General features: G+C 34.1%; 1 protein-coding gene across 1 annotated transcript in view; it reads left to right on the top strand.

Annotated features, from left to right (window-relative positions):
* Window positions 1–19,588, top strand: part of LOC127707485 (nuclear pore complex protein Nup85-like) — a 66,219-nt gene extending 46,631 nt beyond the window's left edge. The window contains exons 11-22 of the mRNA XM_052212059.1: window positions 6,202–6,308; window positions 7,135–7,218; window positions 7,834–7,899; window positions 8,227–8,277; window positions 12,158–12,258; window positions 13,028–13,113; window positions 14,025–14,056; window positions 15,157–15,257; window positions 15,794–15,893; window positions 16,707–16,758; window positions 17,512–17,610; window positions 19,252–19,588. Coding sequence (XP_052068019.1) covers window positions 6,202–6,308; window positions 7,135–7,218; window positions 7,834–7,899; window positions 8,227–8,277; window positions 12,158–12,258; window positions 13,028–13,113; window positions 14,025–14,056; window positions 15,157–15,257; window positions 15,794–15,893; window positions 16,707–16,758; window positions 17,512–17,610; window positions 19,252–19,356 — 984 coding nt within the window. The 3' untranslated portion in view covers window positions 19,357–19,588. The remainder of the gene's footprint in view (window positions 1–6,201; window positions 6,309–7,134; window positions 7,219–7,833; window positions 7,900–8,226; window positions 8,278–12,157; window positions 12,259–13,027; window positions 13,114–14,024; window positions 14,057–15,156; window positions 15,258–15,793; window positions 15,894–16,706; window positions 16,759–17,511; window positions 17,611–19,251) is intronic.
* Window positions 19,589–19,894: the final 306 nt, after the last annotated feature.

Genomic DNA, 19,894 nt, shown 5'->3' with positions numbered 1-19,894 from the left:
ACGGCTTTCAAAGTGCCATATTTTCATGAACAGACATCTGAGAAGAGTTTATGGACCATGAACTGCTTGGTTGAAGTCCCTGCTATCATGACAGTTCAGCTGGGGCAGTTCAAAAAAGGTATGGAGGGTCATACGGGCCATCAAAGAATGGTTGTCGCCATCACGCCTACAGGCGGGATTGGGGGCTAAAGGGTTAAACGATTTGATCAAAATTTTTAAATTTGACTTCTGTTGGGTTTGAGGGTCGTTTTGGGGTGTAAAACTGACCAAAACACTCTTTAGAGGTTGAAAATCGGGAAAAAAATATTTTTAGTTTAACTCATTCGCCCCCAAGAGATTTCTGGAAAATCAGGCATTTCCGAAAATTTGCAATCATATGCAAATTATATGCAAATTAGCAGACTCTTGATGCTGTAACTGATGCTCATCTATTAAACTATGTATTGAGATTTGGGGGCGGATGGCATGGGTGGGGGGTGGGGTGGGAGGTGGAATATTTTCTCGTGGGTTTGAACCCACCCCCACTGAAAAATGTTAATTTTCCGTCTATTTTCCGATTTTAAAACGACCTTGAGAGGTGAACATTGACCAGACTGTTTTTCTTTGTCATTCAAGTATTACCCTATAGTTACAGCAGTCCATTCATGCTAACTGGGAGTATATTGGACTTAAGTGTCTTGCTGGGGAATTATTATTGTCAAGTCAGGTCTGCCTAAATGTCCGTTTTTACGGATTTTTGACAAAACGGTGACCTAAATTTTACAGACTAGATTCCTATTGGCCATATTATACCTCGTTGTGTTCCTTTACCACCTATGCATGCATTTATGATAATAGTTTATACCTACAGTCACTACGAGTTACGTAGTGGCCATCAAAAGATGCCCACCCCCACCTGATTTTGGCTACTTTTCACGTTTTTCCGATTTTGAACTCTTAAACGGCTTTCAAAGTGCCATATTTTCATGAACAGACATCTGAGAAGAGTTTATGGACCATGAACTGCTTGGTTGAAGTCCCTGCTATCATGACAGTTCAGCTGGGGCAGTTCAAAAAAGGTATGGAGGGTCATACGGGCCATCAAAGAATGGTTGTCGCCATCACGCCTACAGGCGGGATTGGGGGCTAAAGGGTTAAACGATTTGATCAAAATTTTTAAATTTGACTTCTGTTGGGTTTGAGGGTCGTTTTGGGGTGTAAAACTGACCAAAACACTCTTTAGAGGTTGAAAATCGGGAAAAAAATATTTTTAGTTTAACTCATTCGCCCCCAAGAGATTTCTGGAAAATCAGGCATTTCCGAAAATTTGCAATCATATGCAAATTATATGCAAATTAGCAGACTCTTGATGCTGTAACTGATGCTCATCTATTAAACTATGTATTGAGATTTGGGGGCGGATGGCATGGGTGGGGGGTGGGGTGGGAGGTGGAATATTTTCTCGTGGGTTTGAACCCACCCCCACTGAAAAATGTTAATTTTCCGTCTATTTTCCGATTTTAAAACGACCTTGAGAGGTGAACATTGACCAGACTGTTTTTCTTTGTCATTCAAGTATTACCCTATAGTTACAGCAGTCCATTCATGCTAACTGGGAGTATATTGGACTTAAGTGTCTTGCTGGGGAATTATTATTGTCAAGTCAGGTCTGCCTAAATGTCCGTTTTTACGGATTTTTGACAAAACGGTGACCTAAATTTTACAGACTAGATTCCTATTGGCCATATTATACCTCGTTGTGTTCCTTTACCACCTATGCATGCATTTATGATAATAGTTTATACCTACAGTCACTACGAGTTACGTAGTGGCCATCAAAAGATGCCCACCCCCACCTGATTTTGGCTACTTTTCACGTTTTTCCGATTTTGAACTCTTAAACGGCTTTCAAAGTGCCATATTTTCATGAACAGACATCTGAGAAGAGTTTATGGACCATGAACTGCTTGGTTGAAGTCCCTGCTATCATGACAGTTCAGCTGGGGCAGTTCAAAAAAGGTATGGAGGGTCATACGGGCCATCAAAGAATGGTTGTCGCCATCACGCCTACAGGCGGGATTGGGGGCTAAAGGGTTAAACGATTTGATCAAAATTTTTAAATTTGACTTCTGTTGGGTTTGAGGGTCGTTTTGGGGTGTAAAACTGACCAAAACACTCTTTAGAGGTTGAAAATCGGGAAAAAAATATTTTTAGTTTAACTCATTCGCCCCCAAGAGATTTCTGGAAAATCAGGCATTTCCGAAAATTTGCAATCATATGCAAATTATATGCAAATTAGCAGACTCTTGATGCTGTAACTGATGCTCATCTATTAAACTATGTATTGAGATTTGGGGGCGGATGGCATGGGTGGGGGGTGGGGTGGGAGGTGGAATATTTTCTCGTGGGTTTGAACCCACCCCCACTGAAAAATGTTAATTTTCCGTCTATTTTCCGATTTTAAAACGACCTTGAGAGGTGAACATTGACCAGACTGTTTTTCTTTGTCATTCAAGTATTACCCTATAGTTACAGCAGTCCATTCATGCTAACTGGGAGTATATTGGACTTAAGTGTCTTGCTGGGGAATTATTATTGTCAAGTCAGGTCTGCCTAAATGTCCGTTTTTACGGATTTTTGACAAAACGGTGACCTAAATTTTACAGACTAGATTCCTATTGGCCATATTATACCTCGTTGTGTTCCTTTACCACCTATGCATGCATTTATGATAATAGTTTATACCTACAGTCACTACGAGTTACGTAGTGGCCATCAAAAGATGCCCACCCCCACCTGATTTTGGCTACTTTTCACGTTTTTCCGATTTTGAACTCTTAAACGGCTTTCAAAGTGCCATATTTTCATGAACAGACATCTGAGAAGAGTTTATGGACCATGAACTGCTTGGTTGAAGTCCCTGCTATCATGACAGTTCAGCTGGGGCAGTTCAAAAAAGGTATGGAGGGTCATACGGGCCATCAAAGAATGGTTGTCGCCATCACGCCTACAGGCGGGATTGGGGGCTAAAGGGTTAAACGATTTGATCAAAATTTTTAAATTTGACTTCTGTTGGGTTTGAGGGTCGTTTTGGGGTGTAAAACTGACCAAAACACTCTTTAGAGGTTGAAAATCGGGAAAAAAATATTTTTAGTTTAACTCATTCGCCCCCAAGAGATTTCTGGAAAATCAGGCATTTCCGAAAATTTGCAATCATATGCAAATTATATGCAAATTAGCAGACTCTTGATGCTGTAACTGATGCTCATCTATTAAACTATGTATTGAGATTTGGGGGCGGATGGCATGGGTGGGGGGTGGGGTGGGAGGTGGAATATTTTCTCGTGGGTTTGAACCCACCCCCACTGAAAAATGTTAATTTTCCGTCTATTTTCCGATTTTAAAACGACCTTGAGAGGTGAACATTGACCAGACTGTTTTTCTTTGTCATTCAAGTATTACCCTATAGTTACAGCAGTCCATTCATGCTAACTGGGAGTATATTGGACTTAAGTGTCTTGCTGGGGAATTATTATTGTCAAGTCAGGTCTGCCTAAATGTCCGTTTTTACGGATTTTTGACAAAACGGTGACCTAAATTTTACAGACTAGATTCCTATTGGCCATATTATACCTCGTTGTGTTCCTTTACCACCTATGCATGCATTTATGATAATAGTTTATACCTACAGTCACTACGAGTTACGTAGTGGCCATCAAAAGATGCCCACCCCCACCTGATTTTGGCTACTTTTCACGTTTTTCCGATTTTGAACTCTTAAACGGCTTTCAAAGTGCCATATTTTCATGAACAGACATCTGAGAAGAGTTTATGGACCATGAACTGCTTGGTTGAAGTCCCTGCTATCATGACAGTTCAGCTGGGGCAGTTCAAAAAAGGTATGGAGGGTCATACGGGCCATCAAAGAATGGTTGTCGCCATCACGCCTACAGGCGGGATTGGGGGCTAAAGGGTTAAACGATTTGATCAAAATTTTTAAATTTGACTTCTGTTGGGTTTGAGGGTCGTTTTGGGGTGTAAAACTGACCAAAACACTCTTTAGAGGTTGAAAATCGGGAAAAAAATATTTTTAGTTTAACTCATTCGCCCCCAAGAGATTTCTGGAAAATCAGGCATTTCCGAAAATTTGCAATCATATGCAAATTATATGCAAATTAGCAGACTCTTGATGCTGTAACTGATGCTCATCTATTAAACTATGTATTGAGATTTGGGGGCGGATGGCATGGGTGGGGGGTGGGGTGGGAGGTGGAATATTTTCTCGTGGGTTTGAACCCACCCCCACTGAAAAATGTTAATTTTCCGTCTATTTTCCGATTTTAAAACGACCTTGAGAGGTGAACATTGACCAGACTGTTTTTCTTTGTCATTCAAGTATTACCCTATAGTTACAGCAGTCCATTCATGCTAACTGGGAGTATATTGGACTTAAGTGTCTTGCTGGGGAATTATTATTGTCAAGTCAGGTCTGCCTAAATGTCCGTTTTTACGGATTTTTGACAAAACGGTGACCTAAATTTTACAGACTAGATTCCTATTGGCCATATTATACCTCGTTGTGTTCCTTTACCACCTATGCATGCATTTATGATAATAGTTTATACCTACAGTCACTACGAGTTACGTAGTGGCCATCAAAAGATGCCCACCCCCACCTGATTTTGGCTACTTTTCACGTTTTTCCGATTTTGAACTCTTAAACGGCTTTCAAAGTGCCATATTTTCATGAACAGACATCTGAGAAGAGTTTATGGACCATGAACTGCTTGGTTGAAGTCCCTGCTATCATGACAGTTCAGCTGGGGCAGTTCAAAAAAGGTATGGAGGGTCATACGGGCCATCAAAGAATGGTTGTCGCCATCACGCCTACAGGCGGGATTGGGGGCTAAAGGGTTAAACGATTTGATCAAAATTTTTAAATTTGACTTCTGTTGGGTTTGAGGGTCGTTTTGGGGTGTAAAACTGACCAAAACACTCTTTAGAGGTTGAAAATCGGGAAAAAAATATTTTTAGTTTAACTCATTCGCCCCCAAGAGATTTCTGGAAAATCAGGCATTTCCGAAAATTTGCAATCATATGCAAATTATATGCAAATTAGCAGACTCTTGATGCTGTAACTGATGCTCATCTATTAAACTATGTATTGAGATTTGGGGGCGGATGGCATGGGTGGGGGGTGGGGTGGGAGGTGGAATATTTTCTCGTGGGTTTGAACCCACCCCCACTGAAAAATGTTAATTTTCCGTCTATTTTCCGATTTTAAAACGACCTTGAGAGGTGAACATTGACCAGACTGTTTTTCTTTGTCATTCAAGTATTACCCTATAGTTACAGCAGTCCATTCATGCTAACTGGGAGTATATTGGACTTAAGTGTCTTGCTGGGGAATTATTATTGTCAAGTCAGGTCTGCCTAAATGTCCGTTTTTACGGATTTTTGACAAAACGGTGACCTAAATTTTACAGACTAGATTCCTATTGGCCATATTATACCTCGTTGTGTTCCTTTACCACCTATGCATGCATTTATGATAATAGTTTATACCTACAGTCACTACGAGTTACGTAGTGGCCATCAAAAGATGCCCACCCCCACCTGATTTTGGCTACTTTTCACGTTTTTCCGATTTTGAACTCTTAAACGGCTTTCAAAGTGCCATATTTTCATGAACAGACATCTGAGAAGAGTTTATGGACCATGAACTGCTTGGTTGAAGTCCCTGCTATCATGACAGTTCAGCTGGGGCAGTTCAAAAAAGGTATGGAGGGTCATACGGGCCATCAAAGAATGGTTGTCGCCATCACGCCTACAGGCGGGATTGGGGGCTAAAGGGTTAATAGCATGATAACAACATCAACACTCATAGATTTTCATTATTACATGCGACAAGTTTTAATTAATTATACACAACAACGCAGGTCCAGACCCAGTATTGGTCATAATATACAGTCAAATCTGCCTTAACAGTCACCTCGTTTCAGCCGTCACCTGCCTCTAAAGGTCACTTTCAGACCCTCCCAAATGTTTTCTCTATCTAATTTGGTCAGCGGTCACCTGATTTTGTTGATGGTTGTAGTAAGTCTATAAAGTTATTCATGAAACCCAGCAGGTCATGAGAGTAATTATACCCAAATCCAAACCTATTCCTTGTTTAAAAATCATGTTTCTCAATAAATAAATTGTTAGAATTTTATATTGTAGAGTTGTTTAGATGTATACAGAAATAGCCAGCAGAGATTAGGAGAATTAGATAATATATTATTGGTAGCTTTAGAGTTTGATATACACCAGGTTATAAAGGAAAGCAGGTAATTTCTTTAAAGAATACATACAGTAATAACAGTAGTAAACTAATATTTTCTTCATTGACGTAGACTTTTTTCCATTGTTAAAAAGATCATACCATTAAATGAAAGTCCTAAGAAAGGATACTTTAAACAAACTTATTTTTATGAATACAGTCAAACCTGCGTTATCGGTCACTTGCCTCTAATGGTCACTTTCAGACCCTCCCAAACGTTTTCTCTATATAATTTAACTCAATTCAGGGTTCACCTAATTTTCGCACGAAATGGTCATTTCAATATTTTGAAATTTAAAAAATTGGAAAAAATCATGTACATACATAATCTAGATTTTGTATGTATATGATTTTTTCCAATTTTTTTTATCAATATGCAGCAAAGATTGGCATTTTTTAAATTTCTATTTCACAAGCTTCTTATGCAATTATCTTGATAAATATTGAACATAAAACATCGTGTATTTGCATGTATATTTCTAATAACTCAGTTTAACAAATAATTTATTTAAAATGTATGACTATTATTTAGAAATAACTTTTGATCAGTATCATCACCAGCATTGTTTTATTATTGACTTTCTTGACTCTATCATAAGAAGAGTGAATTTTCTTTTGTTTTCGTTCACTAGATTTCCCACTGTTCAAGGCGATTTATTTTCAGGATTTCTAATTTTCTTGAATTATTTATAAAGGGAAGTTCCAAGTTTTATATTTTGCATTATTTTCCCTCTCACGAAAGTCTAGAAAATTTTATAGTATTTTGTATGTTAAGTAACTGCTGGTTTTTGGTACATATTACAATCACTGTAAGATTTGGATTTTTGTTTCAGTTCTATGTTCAGTAATTGGTGGTTTGTGGCCCATCTTACAGACTTGTTACAACATTGTGGCCAGTTAGAAGCTCATAAACTACAGTGAGTATAAATGGATTAAGGATGTTTATAAAGTTCAAAATGTTGTAATTGTTTTCATATTTTTTTGTTATGCAAAATTGATAAATTAATGGTTGTTTTGTTTGATTTCCAAATATGAAGCAAAACGTGTATGGATTTTACATAAAAATACATTATGGGGTCATCTTTTATTATCAAACATTTTCCCAAGCATGCAAAACACAGTTTTTCCAACCTTACTAATTCCATAAAAAATGTCCATCGACCATATCCAATAGAATGAAATTACTAAATACAAACAAAAAAATTCAGAAATCAGAAAGTGTACTACAAAATTGTTGATGATTTTTTATGATTTTACCCCCTCCCACTAATCTGCACTTTTCACGCTTTTGAAAATGGTTGGAAATTATAGATGACCGACCCTTTAGCTTTTACATACTCAATTTCTGTATATAATCATTTCTGAGCAAATTATAGGAATAAAAAAAAAGATAACTGGCATCATATTCAAATATTTTATGGTATAAATACATGTATGATGAAAGGTATTATTTTATTTTTTACAATGCAAAACTTGAATGTTATTACCTGTGACAGTGTTCTCCAGTATGATCAAATTATTTTACGTTTCAGATATGGTTCAAATTTAAGAGAATTTTTATTATTAGATTATGCAAGTAGTCTTATGTCTAATAAAAGGTAAGTCACAGTATTTATTTCCCTTTCTCTAAAGTCTATTATTTAATTTATTGAAAAGCATTTCCTTATTAAGAATAGGAAGTTTTCTACTTTATATCTCTGACAATATGAATTATTTCTATGGTTAAAAGTAACAGTGTGTGATATCAGTCTTTGGTCTAATTTTCTTATGAAATGTGCACGGTTTTTAAGTTCATTTTAAAAGGAGTTCCTAAAAACCGTATCCTTTTGTTTCAAAATAAGAACTTCGACCATTACATTAGCCTTATTTGAAAAAAATAATTCAAATAATTACCACAAACTGAATTACTATTATTTTTTCTTCAGTTTATGGGTTGTTGGTGTTAGTTATTTAGACCACTGTCCTGAATTTGGAAGGTAAGAAGGACACTTTTTTAAAGTAATATCTACCCCAGGTTATTGTATTTTAATAATAAAAAAAATGAAACATGGTTAAATGGGGTAAACATCAGAGAGACAACAATCTAAAACACTTGTTCATCAAATCACAAAAAAAATAGTCTGCAAGGATGGATAAGCACCTACAAGATAATGCATACCCTTAATTACACTGAGTCTTTATATTTGTAGATGAATTTAACTGAGACAACATACAATCTGACAATAACAGCATATACCAATACAAAAAATGTAAAAATCAATAGTCACTCAGTCTGATTATATTTCAGAAGTAATAGGGTCACATAATCATGGATGGGTTAAACTAGTTTTCTGAGTAATTAGTAACAAGTCTGATACTCAACCCTGCCCTTGTAGTACATTTTAAAATATACAACAAGAATTTAACCAGAAAAATCATATAATCCAATTACATTTTTATATCAATGTCACAGAAGACCAAAACACAAATAAATTCTTAAAGTTGTGACTGTTGCACACGTACATTTCTTAAAATCATTTTTGACTCGCCTACGAAAGTTTCGGAAAGCGAGACATAGGGATTGCTTTTCCGGCGATGATGACAACGACGGTGCCCGCTCTGGATCCGGCGTCAACAATTGTTAAGTTTTCTGCTTAAGTTAGTTTGATAGGAACTACTTGTGATAGATCATTAATATTTACTATGAAGTTGCATTACTATCAGTATATATCAGTTTGACGACTATTTTGAGGCCCTGACCCCTAGGACATAGTCCAGTGACTAATTAATTATCAATTTTCAATGTTAAGTTTTCTGCCTAAGTTAGTTTGATAGGATCTACTGGTCATAGATCAATGATATTTTGTATGAAGTTGCATTACTATCAGTACATATCAGTTTGACGACTATTTTGAGGCCATGACCCCTAAGTCATGGTCCAGTGACTGAATTAATTACCAATTTTCAGTGTTAGGTTTTCTGCTAAAGTTAGTTTGATAGGATCTACTTGTGATAGATCAATGATATTTTGTATGAAGTTGCATTACTATCAGTTCATAACAGTTTGACAGCTATTTTGAGGCCCTGACCCCTAGGACATGGTCCAGTGACTTTGAATTAATTAGCAATTTTCAATGTTCCGTTTTTCTGCTTAAGTCAGCTTGATAAGAACTACTTGTGATAGATCAATGATATTTTGTATAAAGTTGCATTACTATCAGTTCACATCAGTTTGATGACTATTTTGAGGCCCTGCCCCCTAGGACATGGTCCAGTGACTTTGAATTAATTTCCAATTTTTAATGTTAAGTTTTTCTGCTTTAATAAGTTATATTGATAGGAACTACTTCCTGTACAATAAATAACAATATTTTTGTCGAGCCTGCGACTTTTGTCGCAGAAAGCTCGACATAGGGATAGCGATCCGGCGGCGGCGGCGGCGGCTACGGCGGCGGCGGCGGCGTTAGCTAACTTCTTAAAAGCTTTATATTTTAGAAGATGGAAGACCTGGATGCTTCATACTTTGTATATGGATGCCTCATGTTACGAAGTTTCCGTCAGTCACATGTCCAATGTCCTTGACCTCATTTTCATGGTTCAGTGACTACTTGAAAAAAAAGTTCAGATTTTTTGTAATGTTAAATTCTCTCTTATTATAAGTAATAGGATAACTATATTTGGTATGTGCGTACCTTGCAAGGTCCTCATGCCCGTCAGACAGTTTTCACTTGACCTCGACCTCATTTCATGGATCAGTGAACAAGGTTAAGTTTTCGTGGTCAAGTCCATATCTCAGATACTATAAGCAATAGGTCTAGTATATTCGGTGTATGGAAGGACTGTAAGGTGTACATGTCCAACTGGCAGGTGTCATCTGACCTTGACCTCATTTTCATGGTTCAGTGGTTATAGTTAAGTTTTTGTGTTTTGGTCTGTTTTTCTTATACTGTATACAATAGGTCTACTATATTTGGTGTATGGAATGATTGTAAGGTGTACATGTCTAGCTGGCAGGTGTCATCTGACCTTGACCTCATTTTCATGGTTCAGTGGTCAAAGTTAAGTTTTTGAGTTTTGGTCTTTCTTTCTAATACTGCATGCAATAGGTCAGCTATATTTGGTGTATGGAATGATTGTAAGGTGTACATGTCTAGCTGGCAGGTGTCATCTTACCTTGACCTCATTTTCATGGTTCAGTGGTCAAAGTTAAGTTTTTGAGTTTTGGTCTTTTTTTCTAATACTATATGCAATAGTTCAACTATATTTGGTGTATGGAAATATTTTATGATCTATATGTCAGTCACGCAGGTTTTATTTGACCTTGACCTCATTTTCAAGGTTCATTGCTCAGTGTTAAGTTTTTGTGTTTTGGTCTGTTTTTCTTAAACTATAAGCAATAGGTCAACTATATTTGTTGTATGGAAGAATTGTAAGCTGTACATGCCTGCCTAGCATGGTTCATCTGACCTTGACCTCATTTTCATGGTTCATTGGTCAATGTTTAGTTTACTTGGTTAATGTTAAGTTTATGTGACAGTTGTAATAAAGCTTTATATTTAGGACTATCAACATAATATCAATGATTAGTAAAGAAGGCGAGACATTTCAGCGTGTGCACTCTTGTTCTATAAAGTTACATTACTGTTTGTACATCTCAGTTTGTCGACCATTTTCAGGCCCTGCCCACTAGATCATAGTCCAGTGACTGAATTAATAAGCAATGTTGCTGTCCATCAAATAGTCTTTTTCTGAATTATATGCCGATAAGCGAGACATATCTCTGTGTCATTTTTAAGTGTTGTTATTTTACTCACAAAAGCAATATTATAGAATATTTTATTTCCTTTATTGTTATTGAAAGGATTAGTTATTTAAGAAATAATTCATGAAAGCCAAAGATTTGTTGGAAATTTACACATGGCCCAGGCCATGTGTAAATTTACAACAAATCTATGGCTTCCATGAATTATTTCGATTCTAATAGGACAAATACGGTCATTAAAAAACTGAAGCGAGGGTGGGTATGCTGTGTGTGTGGCTGTTCTTTTTTACTCCCTGTTAGATAAAGGTAAAACATTCTAATAAATCTGTAGCTTGCATGAATTATTTCGTAAACAATCGCTATAAAAAAAATGAGCTTAATTCTTTTAATTCTCAAACCCAACATTTGCCATTTTTAATTTGCATGTTTTTCTCATAAGCTACCGTCAAATCCAAAGTTGACATTTCGTAACTAAGGAGCCGCCATGTTGACTTGCTGAAGTCAGTAAATATGCGAATAATGCAATAAAATAGAAAAAAAAACAACACCTACCTCAAAAATCCATTTTAATGTAATATTATACGAATTTCGATGGTTCACGTAACGGAAAAACCTTCAGCTTTAGCGTTTTCATTTGTATGATGTCATGTTTTGAAATGACTTGAATGCGCCAAAAGCATTACTGGACTTTCACGGAATTTTATTTTATTTTGATTTTGTAGATTTCTCCGAGCTCTTGTGCATTAATTCTTTTTGTTATGCATCCGAATAAGTATAAAAGTTCTGTAGTCTTTTTTCAATTGCAATTTTTAAAACAATAAAATCGGCATATGGTTTGTAAATTGGTTCCAATACATGTGGATTTACGAGGGAGGTATATTGTAACATCCATTATTATGTATATCTCTGAGTCTGCGCTAAGTATAGATATATCGAGAATTTTATCACGGTGTTGTTTACAAAGCGAAAGAAGCACGTCATATTAGAATTGATAGTATATTTACTTACCTACTAATGATACCAATGTTCTCTGGTCTGTAAACATCAAAGAATCTTATTATTTTATTAATTCCTTATTTTCTATTGATCTAGAATGTTAATTGGTTTATTTGTAGACATTACTTGGAAAATTTTATAGAAAATATGCCAATAGAAACAGAAAGAAAAGCACAGAAACTATTAAATATTTGTAAGGAAAGAAATATGACAGAACAAGGTAAATTGTAGGTGATTAGAATTATAGGAATGTATGTCTGAACTGAACTATTGATTGGTTTAGTCCTGAAAAATAGATTACTTAGTGGTATGTTTATCTTAAAGATGTTCAAAAGAGGTATATTGAAAAATAAACATTGGCAACAAATTAATGCAACAATGAAAAAAAAATCAATTAGATTTTACATACATAATTTGTCTGACACTAGCCAGACTTTCTAGATCCTCTTTTTTGAAAAAGTAGCTCCCTGTTATTTGAGAATATGACTCTCTGATAAATATTGTTTAAAGCTCTTCTACATAGCAAACTTTATATAATCAACAAACTGTTTAAGACATTATAACTCCTCTAGCTAAAGACTATATTGATGAACTTATCCAATATGTCGTTGATTTCAGAGTCAGACTGTAAATTATTCATTCCTCCTGCTTCTCATCTTACTTTTCAGAATCAGTTGTTTGATATACATTGTGTTCACTTTTCTTTTCTTGTATACATATATGCTTGAAATATTTGAAATTAGCAACAATCAATGTTTTTAACTATAAATAAACATGCACTTTAATGTCCAAGTTATCATTCTTTCTGACTATTTATGAAATTTGTAAAAAGTCTTTTAAATTTAAAGAAGAGGGTTTTTTTCGTCTGGCAGGTGAATCCGAAAAAAGTGAAATAAAGTTAATTTCAGTTCAAATTCATCTATCATTTAAATAAATTTATAGATATAGAAGTGAATATGATAACACAATATTTCTATGTATATTTACAGCAAGAAGTATATGTAAAGTTGTTGGAATGAGACACCTCAATAATAAAAGATTGGGAGCAGCATTAACATGGTTCTTAAGGTCAAAGGTGGGTCAATGTATAAATACTTATACATCCACATGAATTGACACTATGAGTTGATCATTGTTTTTATGCATTCCAACTCATGATTTCTGCAAGAGTTGTCATTAATCGATTTTGTAAACTTCAAGCAAAATGATTTGGAATAATCAAACCCCCACTCTAAATATAGTGACTACTGCAATCACCTTGTTCAACCGCTTGTCCGTCCATTCATCCAACAAATATTTTCGTCACACTTTTCTAAAAAACTATTTAACAGAATGACTTCATACTTGGTTAGCTACTTGACAGTAATGAGTCATTCCTTGTGGGCAATTTTTTAATCTGTCGGATACCTACTTCCTATTTCCTGATATTTTGACTTTTTCAATATGTTGATAGAATTTCATTTTTTTAGCCACATTTTTCTCAGAAACTACTAAACAGAATAACTTAATATTTTGTCAGCATGGATCTGTCAGATATCTACTTCCTGTATGTCTATACTTTGAATTTTTCAATATGTTGAATGAACTTAAAATTTATTGTCACACTTTTCTCCAAAAATACTGAACAAATTGACTTCGTATTTGGTTGGCAGCTCAATAATGATGAGTTGTAATGTGTTTGAGTTTTTTGGATAATTTAGACACTAGCTTCCTGTTTTTTGGATACTTTGAATTACGAGTGGGGGTATGTTATGTACGACAATGTGTGTGTTCTGTTTGATTCAAGATTCAGTACAGTGCTTTAATCTCAATCTCACCTTTAAGGAACCAAAAAGGCCACTTATACCTTATCTTCTGTATATATATGAAATAGGCTTGTAAAATTTTAACATAAACTCATATATAAAAACTAATTCAATTAAATGTACAAATCTCGATTAAAGATTTATATATACATATAACTAATTACTGTTTTTGTCCTTTCAGGATGTTGCCTTTGCTACAGTTATTGCAGAAAAGTAAGTCTTACCTTCAAATTCTCAATGTATGCAAATAGGTCCTTTATTGAAACCAGCAAAGAAATGATTTATAACATTAAGTTATGTCAACATTAAGAATATCTTAAGTGGCATGATAGATTGTAGGGGTCCTGTAGAATATTTTGTTGTGCTAATAATTCTGCTGTAGCAAAAAACAAACCTGATCAACATAATATTATGTGAAAGATAATGTGACATAGCATAAATGAAAATAACTCTGAAGAACGTTTAATATCTTATATGATAATGTTATGATACCCTTCTCTAAAAGTGGGGCTATATTGCATTCTCTTGTCTGTTCAACAATTATTTCTCAGGCACCATTGAATAGAATAGATTCATATTCAGTCAGCAACTGGATAGTGATGAGTTGTAACCTGTGAGCACTTTTCATGTCTTCTTTTCAAATTCTTGTTTTCTACTTTCATCATGGGTCGAAGGTGGCATCAAGCAGGTGTGGATCCATGATTTTGAAAGGGGGCACTGGAAAGCCAACATTTGGAGAGATACTTGTAAAAAGTCTATGGATTTATCATATATGAAGCTCCATAAGGGGCCTCTGTCAAGTGTTTACCTTGTCTGTCCATGCTTTATTCTTATTATTTTTGTTGTTTTTTTTAAATCTAATGTTAGCCCTTACCATTTGCTTTTGAACTTTCCATTGCTATAAGGGATAATAGACAAAGGTCAGATGCTAAATTAAAATATTTTCCATTATTAATTTTGTGATTCTTCTTCTAGTTTATGCATAAATAGGCCTAATCGAAACTTTCTGGTAAATAAATGGACATTGCTTTTAGTCAAATCATATTAAATTTTAACCGGGAACATATTTGTTATTTTATTTTATTAATTCAGTAATGTTTGAAGCTATATATAGTTTTTCAACCTACTAATGATGTGTGAAAAAGGCTAACAGGAGTCTCAAAAATACCCAACAGTACAACAGGCCGCATCAACCACAAATTCAAAGATCACAAGTCCAAACCAAAATTAGGCTGTGGAATTTCGATGTATCAACTGTATTCATATTAGAAGTTACTTATTTGAACTAATATTGACATGTCATTTTTTTTCAGATTTTTGTTGGAATACAGTGAAAGTGGTTCATTTACTAACTTAGATCTGATTGATAATTTAGGACCATCAATGTTGCTGAGCAACAGACTAACATTTTTAGGTAAGTATTTTTTAAAAATTTTATCCAATAATAATTGTCTGTTAGCTTCTATGGCTTTTACTTGTAATATAGTCTGTGTGCACCAAAACAATCTAATGGAAGGTAAAAAAAAATAATTTTAAACTGCTTTGTAATTTATATATTTTAATTCATGTTTTTATCTGAATAACTTTGAGGTTTCTCAACACAAAATAAAGAATTTGCAATATTCAGAAATGGTGAAGGTGTTAATTTGTGAGTAATGCAAAGTGGCAATCTATTTTTAAGTTGGGGTATCCATGTCTAATGGACACCGTGTCTTTATCTTTACCCAGTAGATAACTCGTGATTGCAAATTAGATTGAATACTTCGATAGACATATACATTTTAATTAAAGAGCACCTGACAAAATATCTGTGTACCTTTTAGCAGTTTAGTTAACTTTGAAAAATAGATAACAAAATAAGTAGTGATTTATTTTGATAAAACAAAAAGGCACTGCAGGCTTTATAATTTCCAATTATCAAGATTATGTATATATATTTGTATGTTTTAGGTAAATACAGAGAATTCCACAAGTTATATGAAGATGGGGATTTTTTTGCTGCTGGATCATTATTACTTTCACTTCTAGATTCCAGACTAGCTCCAAAAGAGTAAGTAACTTGGACCAAAGCTCATGGTGTAATATGTTTATTTCTTAGTATACACTAGTCTTAATTATTTTTATGTCACCAGTTATTTAAACATCAACATTATCTTCATCACACTTATTTCTCACAAAATCCTAAACTAAGAAATGTCATGTTTGTTTTTTATGATAATAAAAAAAAATCAGGCTTCTCAAAAACAGAACATGCATTTTATCTGCATGCGGTATAGATTGCAGTTGACATGTATTTTATGGAAAACTCACCTCAAATCTTAGATCCTAATATGGAACTTACTCAGTTTCAGTAGTTCATTGCTATGTTATTTTATAGTAACTGAATCGAAGGTCTAAATCTAAGCACCTGTAAACCATTAAGAAATATTCAAGTAGTAGGCTTTTCTTAGATATTGGTGAATATTCATTTAAAAATGGATCAATTGACCTACATTTTATGCAACTTGGTCTGCAGTACAAGTCATAGAGGAATGATTTTAAATATTAAAGTGAAAATTTTGTTTTTTCAGTTTTAAATATTCACTTTATATGAAGCCATTGCTTGGTTTTCATTCAACACAGAAGAAACTCTGAAATCAAACCTGCCTAAAAGATCACCTATATTAAAGAACAACCTGTGTTATAAAACCATTAATTTTAGGTCCCTCTGTAGTGAATTTCATATAGATTGAATCTGTATTTAAAGACCACCTGTCTTATGAGACAACTTTTTTGCTCTCGGTGTCTCTTAAAGCAGGTTTCACTGTATATCATGTTTAAGAAAAGTTGACAGTGTATTTTAAAATATTTTTATTATTTTCAGATTTTGGTTAACTCTGTTAAAAGATGCAATTCCTTTGCTTGAGGCAAGAGAAGTGAGTTTATCTATTACTAATACAAGTTCTTTAAATATTTATAAATCTATATTTATATTTATATATAGACAGATTTAGATTAATAAAAAAACAGAAAAAACTTTAAAATTGTCTTCATACCAAGTTATTTTAATTTTTGATTTTTACTTGCCATTTTGGAGAGCAATCTTGAGCTAACCTTTCATGTGGAATTCATTTGGCTTTTAGGTTACATTTCAAATGTTCATCCTTTTCTCTGAAACCTTAAACCAAATTGAACTAAGTTTTGCAAGAATTTTCTCTACAACTGCTTTACCTAATTGAACTTAACTTTGAAGAAATAAGGTTTGTTCTTTATAAAATATTTTTTTTTTCAAATAGGGCATTAAACAAAGCCATTCAATCACCTGCCTTTTGTTCTATGTTGCTGCAAAGCAAGCATTTCATAAATCATAGCAGATTAAGATTTATCTTTCATGGGAGATGAGTATAATTATGTCTACAAACAGCTGATTATTCAATCTGAGCTCATTTTAATTAATATGTTTAATTCTAATTCAAAACAATATGTGATCCAGTTCACATGTACAAGCTGTCATATTGAATTTCTGAAACCCAGCATGTTCATTTATAATAATTTGCCTGACACGTTATTGCCATTACTTATTTAAATTGATATTTAGGGGTTCTGATACACATTTTCTTTGCCATAATATATTTCAGTTGATATTTAGCAGTTCTGATACACATTTTCATAGCCATTATATATTTTAGATGATATTTAGTAGTTCTGATACCTATCAGTTGATGCACTGTTTAGAAGAACTAACAAAGGAGTTTGATGTGATGAAACAGAAAGATGGAAAAAGAAGGGTAATTTTTAAGAAATATGTTAAAGAGTTAAAAGATAAATAAAAGAGCCAGAATAACGAGAAAAGAAATCTCACATCATGGTGGCCCTATTCAGACTCTTACAACCAAAGATGTTGAAGTAATTGTTGGGAGCTTTCGAGTATTTTTTTTTACCTCACCGACCCGAAGGGCCATCTGAGCTATTGCCATCACTTTGCTTCTATCTTCTGTCCATAAACTTTTCTTTCAAAATCTTCTACTCTTAAACCCCTTTATGAATTGAAAAGTATGTTTGTCTGCTTCATCTATAGGATGTTTACTATGAAGTTTGTGATGTTTGTCCAGGTTCATCAACCAACATGGCCACTGTGGCTAAACATAGAACCAAAATAAAAACACTTTACAGGTTTTGGCTAATTTCTCGAAAACTACAGCAATTAGAGAAAATCTAAAAATTGTCAGCACAACAAGCTCTATCTAATCTAAAAATTTCAGAAAAACGTGACAACCTGTTTTAGAGTTGTTGCCCCTGAATCGTTGATTTTTTGGCTACTGTTTTGTGTGCTTAGCTGCTTTCTAAATGCTATAGAAACTGGGTTAAAAGTGTTAATTACAAAAATGATCAGTGACACAAAAAATAACTAGTATGTGCAAATAAAATTTCTACGTTTGCTAAGGATTGAAGGAGTAATTTGAAAAATCCAGAATTTTTTAATATTAAGGATTTAGAAAAGCTTATGGCAGTTGATTTTTTTATGCCCCCGATGTAGGCAACGGGGGCATTAAGTGTTACCCTTGACTGTTCTTCCATTCGTCCATCAGTCCCATTTTTGTTTCCCCACTTGAACTTCAGTTTTCCTCATCTAAATTTTATGAAACTCTTACACAATGTTAAGAACCAAAATTAGCAGACAAAAGTTTGAATTTGGGCAGTGAGTCATTTAACGCTCTAGAGTTATGCCTCTTTTTAACTTAGAAAATTGCAAATTTTTTAGTTTCCGCACTCTAACTTAAGTTTGTTCCATCCAAATTTATGAAACTCATACACAATGCTAAGAACCGCAACATGCAGACAGAGTTAGAATTTGGGCAGTGAGTCACTTACCTTTTAAGAAATATACCCCTTTTTAACTTGAAAAATTGCAAAACTTGAACGGGGGCAATCGTATCCTCAAACACATTCTTTTTTTATTTAGAAAATATTGGGTGAAGCACTAAATTCTATTGAGTATGGTGGGGACATTTATAAGTAAATTAAATGGCAAAAAAATATGCCAGTTTGAGGTATCTGAGAGAACCAAGAAAAGAGACCGATAATTTTGGCTTCCATTAGTATTTGATAAGGTTGGAAATAGCCTTACAGATGGTCACCTATTAACCCTCTGAAGATGCATTAAAAATCTTCATCATGATTTATTTTACTTATGGCACATAAAGTATTTTTCATAAAGTTTCACAGATTCTTGAATTAGAAACATACCATCATGTCCATTAATTTTGTGTTTTTGTTTCAACAAACTATCTTATATGTTTGAATACCCATTTTCAGGAATTGAAAATAAAAATAAGGGATACACTGAAAAATTTACAATGCACAGAAATATCTGAATTGTTTATGCTGTGTTTGTTTTTATTAAATATATTTACGATTTTTAATTTCAGGCATTTTCCGAACATGAGAAGGAAAAGCTTGATTTATTGAAATTAGGACTCACAAGAAACTTATCTAGAGCTATTGTTACAGAGGGTAGCATTAAATTGAGCTGAGATAACATAAGTTCCCAGGAATAGATTTAAACTTAAAAACAATAAAGTGGAGAAATTTTTTGTTACGGAAGGAGAATGAGAAATAACGTGGATCAAATTCAGAATCAGTTTAAAGTATTCATTAGTGCTATGTCTTATCAAAAAGACACAAGAGGTTTGAATGTGGATGAACAAGAGAACTAATAATGTGATGTGAAAGATTACAATGTATATTGAAATAAAACTTGTAAAAGTGTGACTGCCTTTTTATTATAACCTTGAATATAGGTATAATCAATATTTTATCATTCTGCATCACTTGATGGCTTATGAAATGAGTTTATCTTTAGGTCCCTGCCCCAAAGGTCCAGTGTGAGCTTTTGTTTTGTCCGTTAACTTTTACAAACATCATCTCCTCTGAAACTACTGTGCCAAATTTGGCCACAATCATCAAAGGGGTGTCTAGTTTAAAATGTGGGTACGATGACCCTGCTTGCTGGCAAACATGGCTGACATGACTGAAAATGGAACATAGAGGAAAAAATGCAATTTTTGTCTT

Source organism: Mytilus californianus, unplaced genomic scaffold (genome assembly GCF_021869535.1).
Source record: "Mytilus californianus isolate M0D057914Y unplaced genomic scaffold, xbMytCali1.0.p SCAF_7, whole genome shotgun sequence".
Classification (NCBI taxonomy): Eukaryota; Metazoa; Mollusca; class Bivalvia; order Mytilida; family Mytilidae; genus Mytilus; species Mytilus californianus.
The sequence above is the reverse complement of the archived record's forward strand: the minus strand, read 5'-3'. Positions and strand labels throughout refer to the sequence as shown.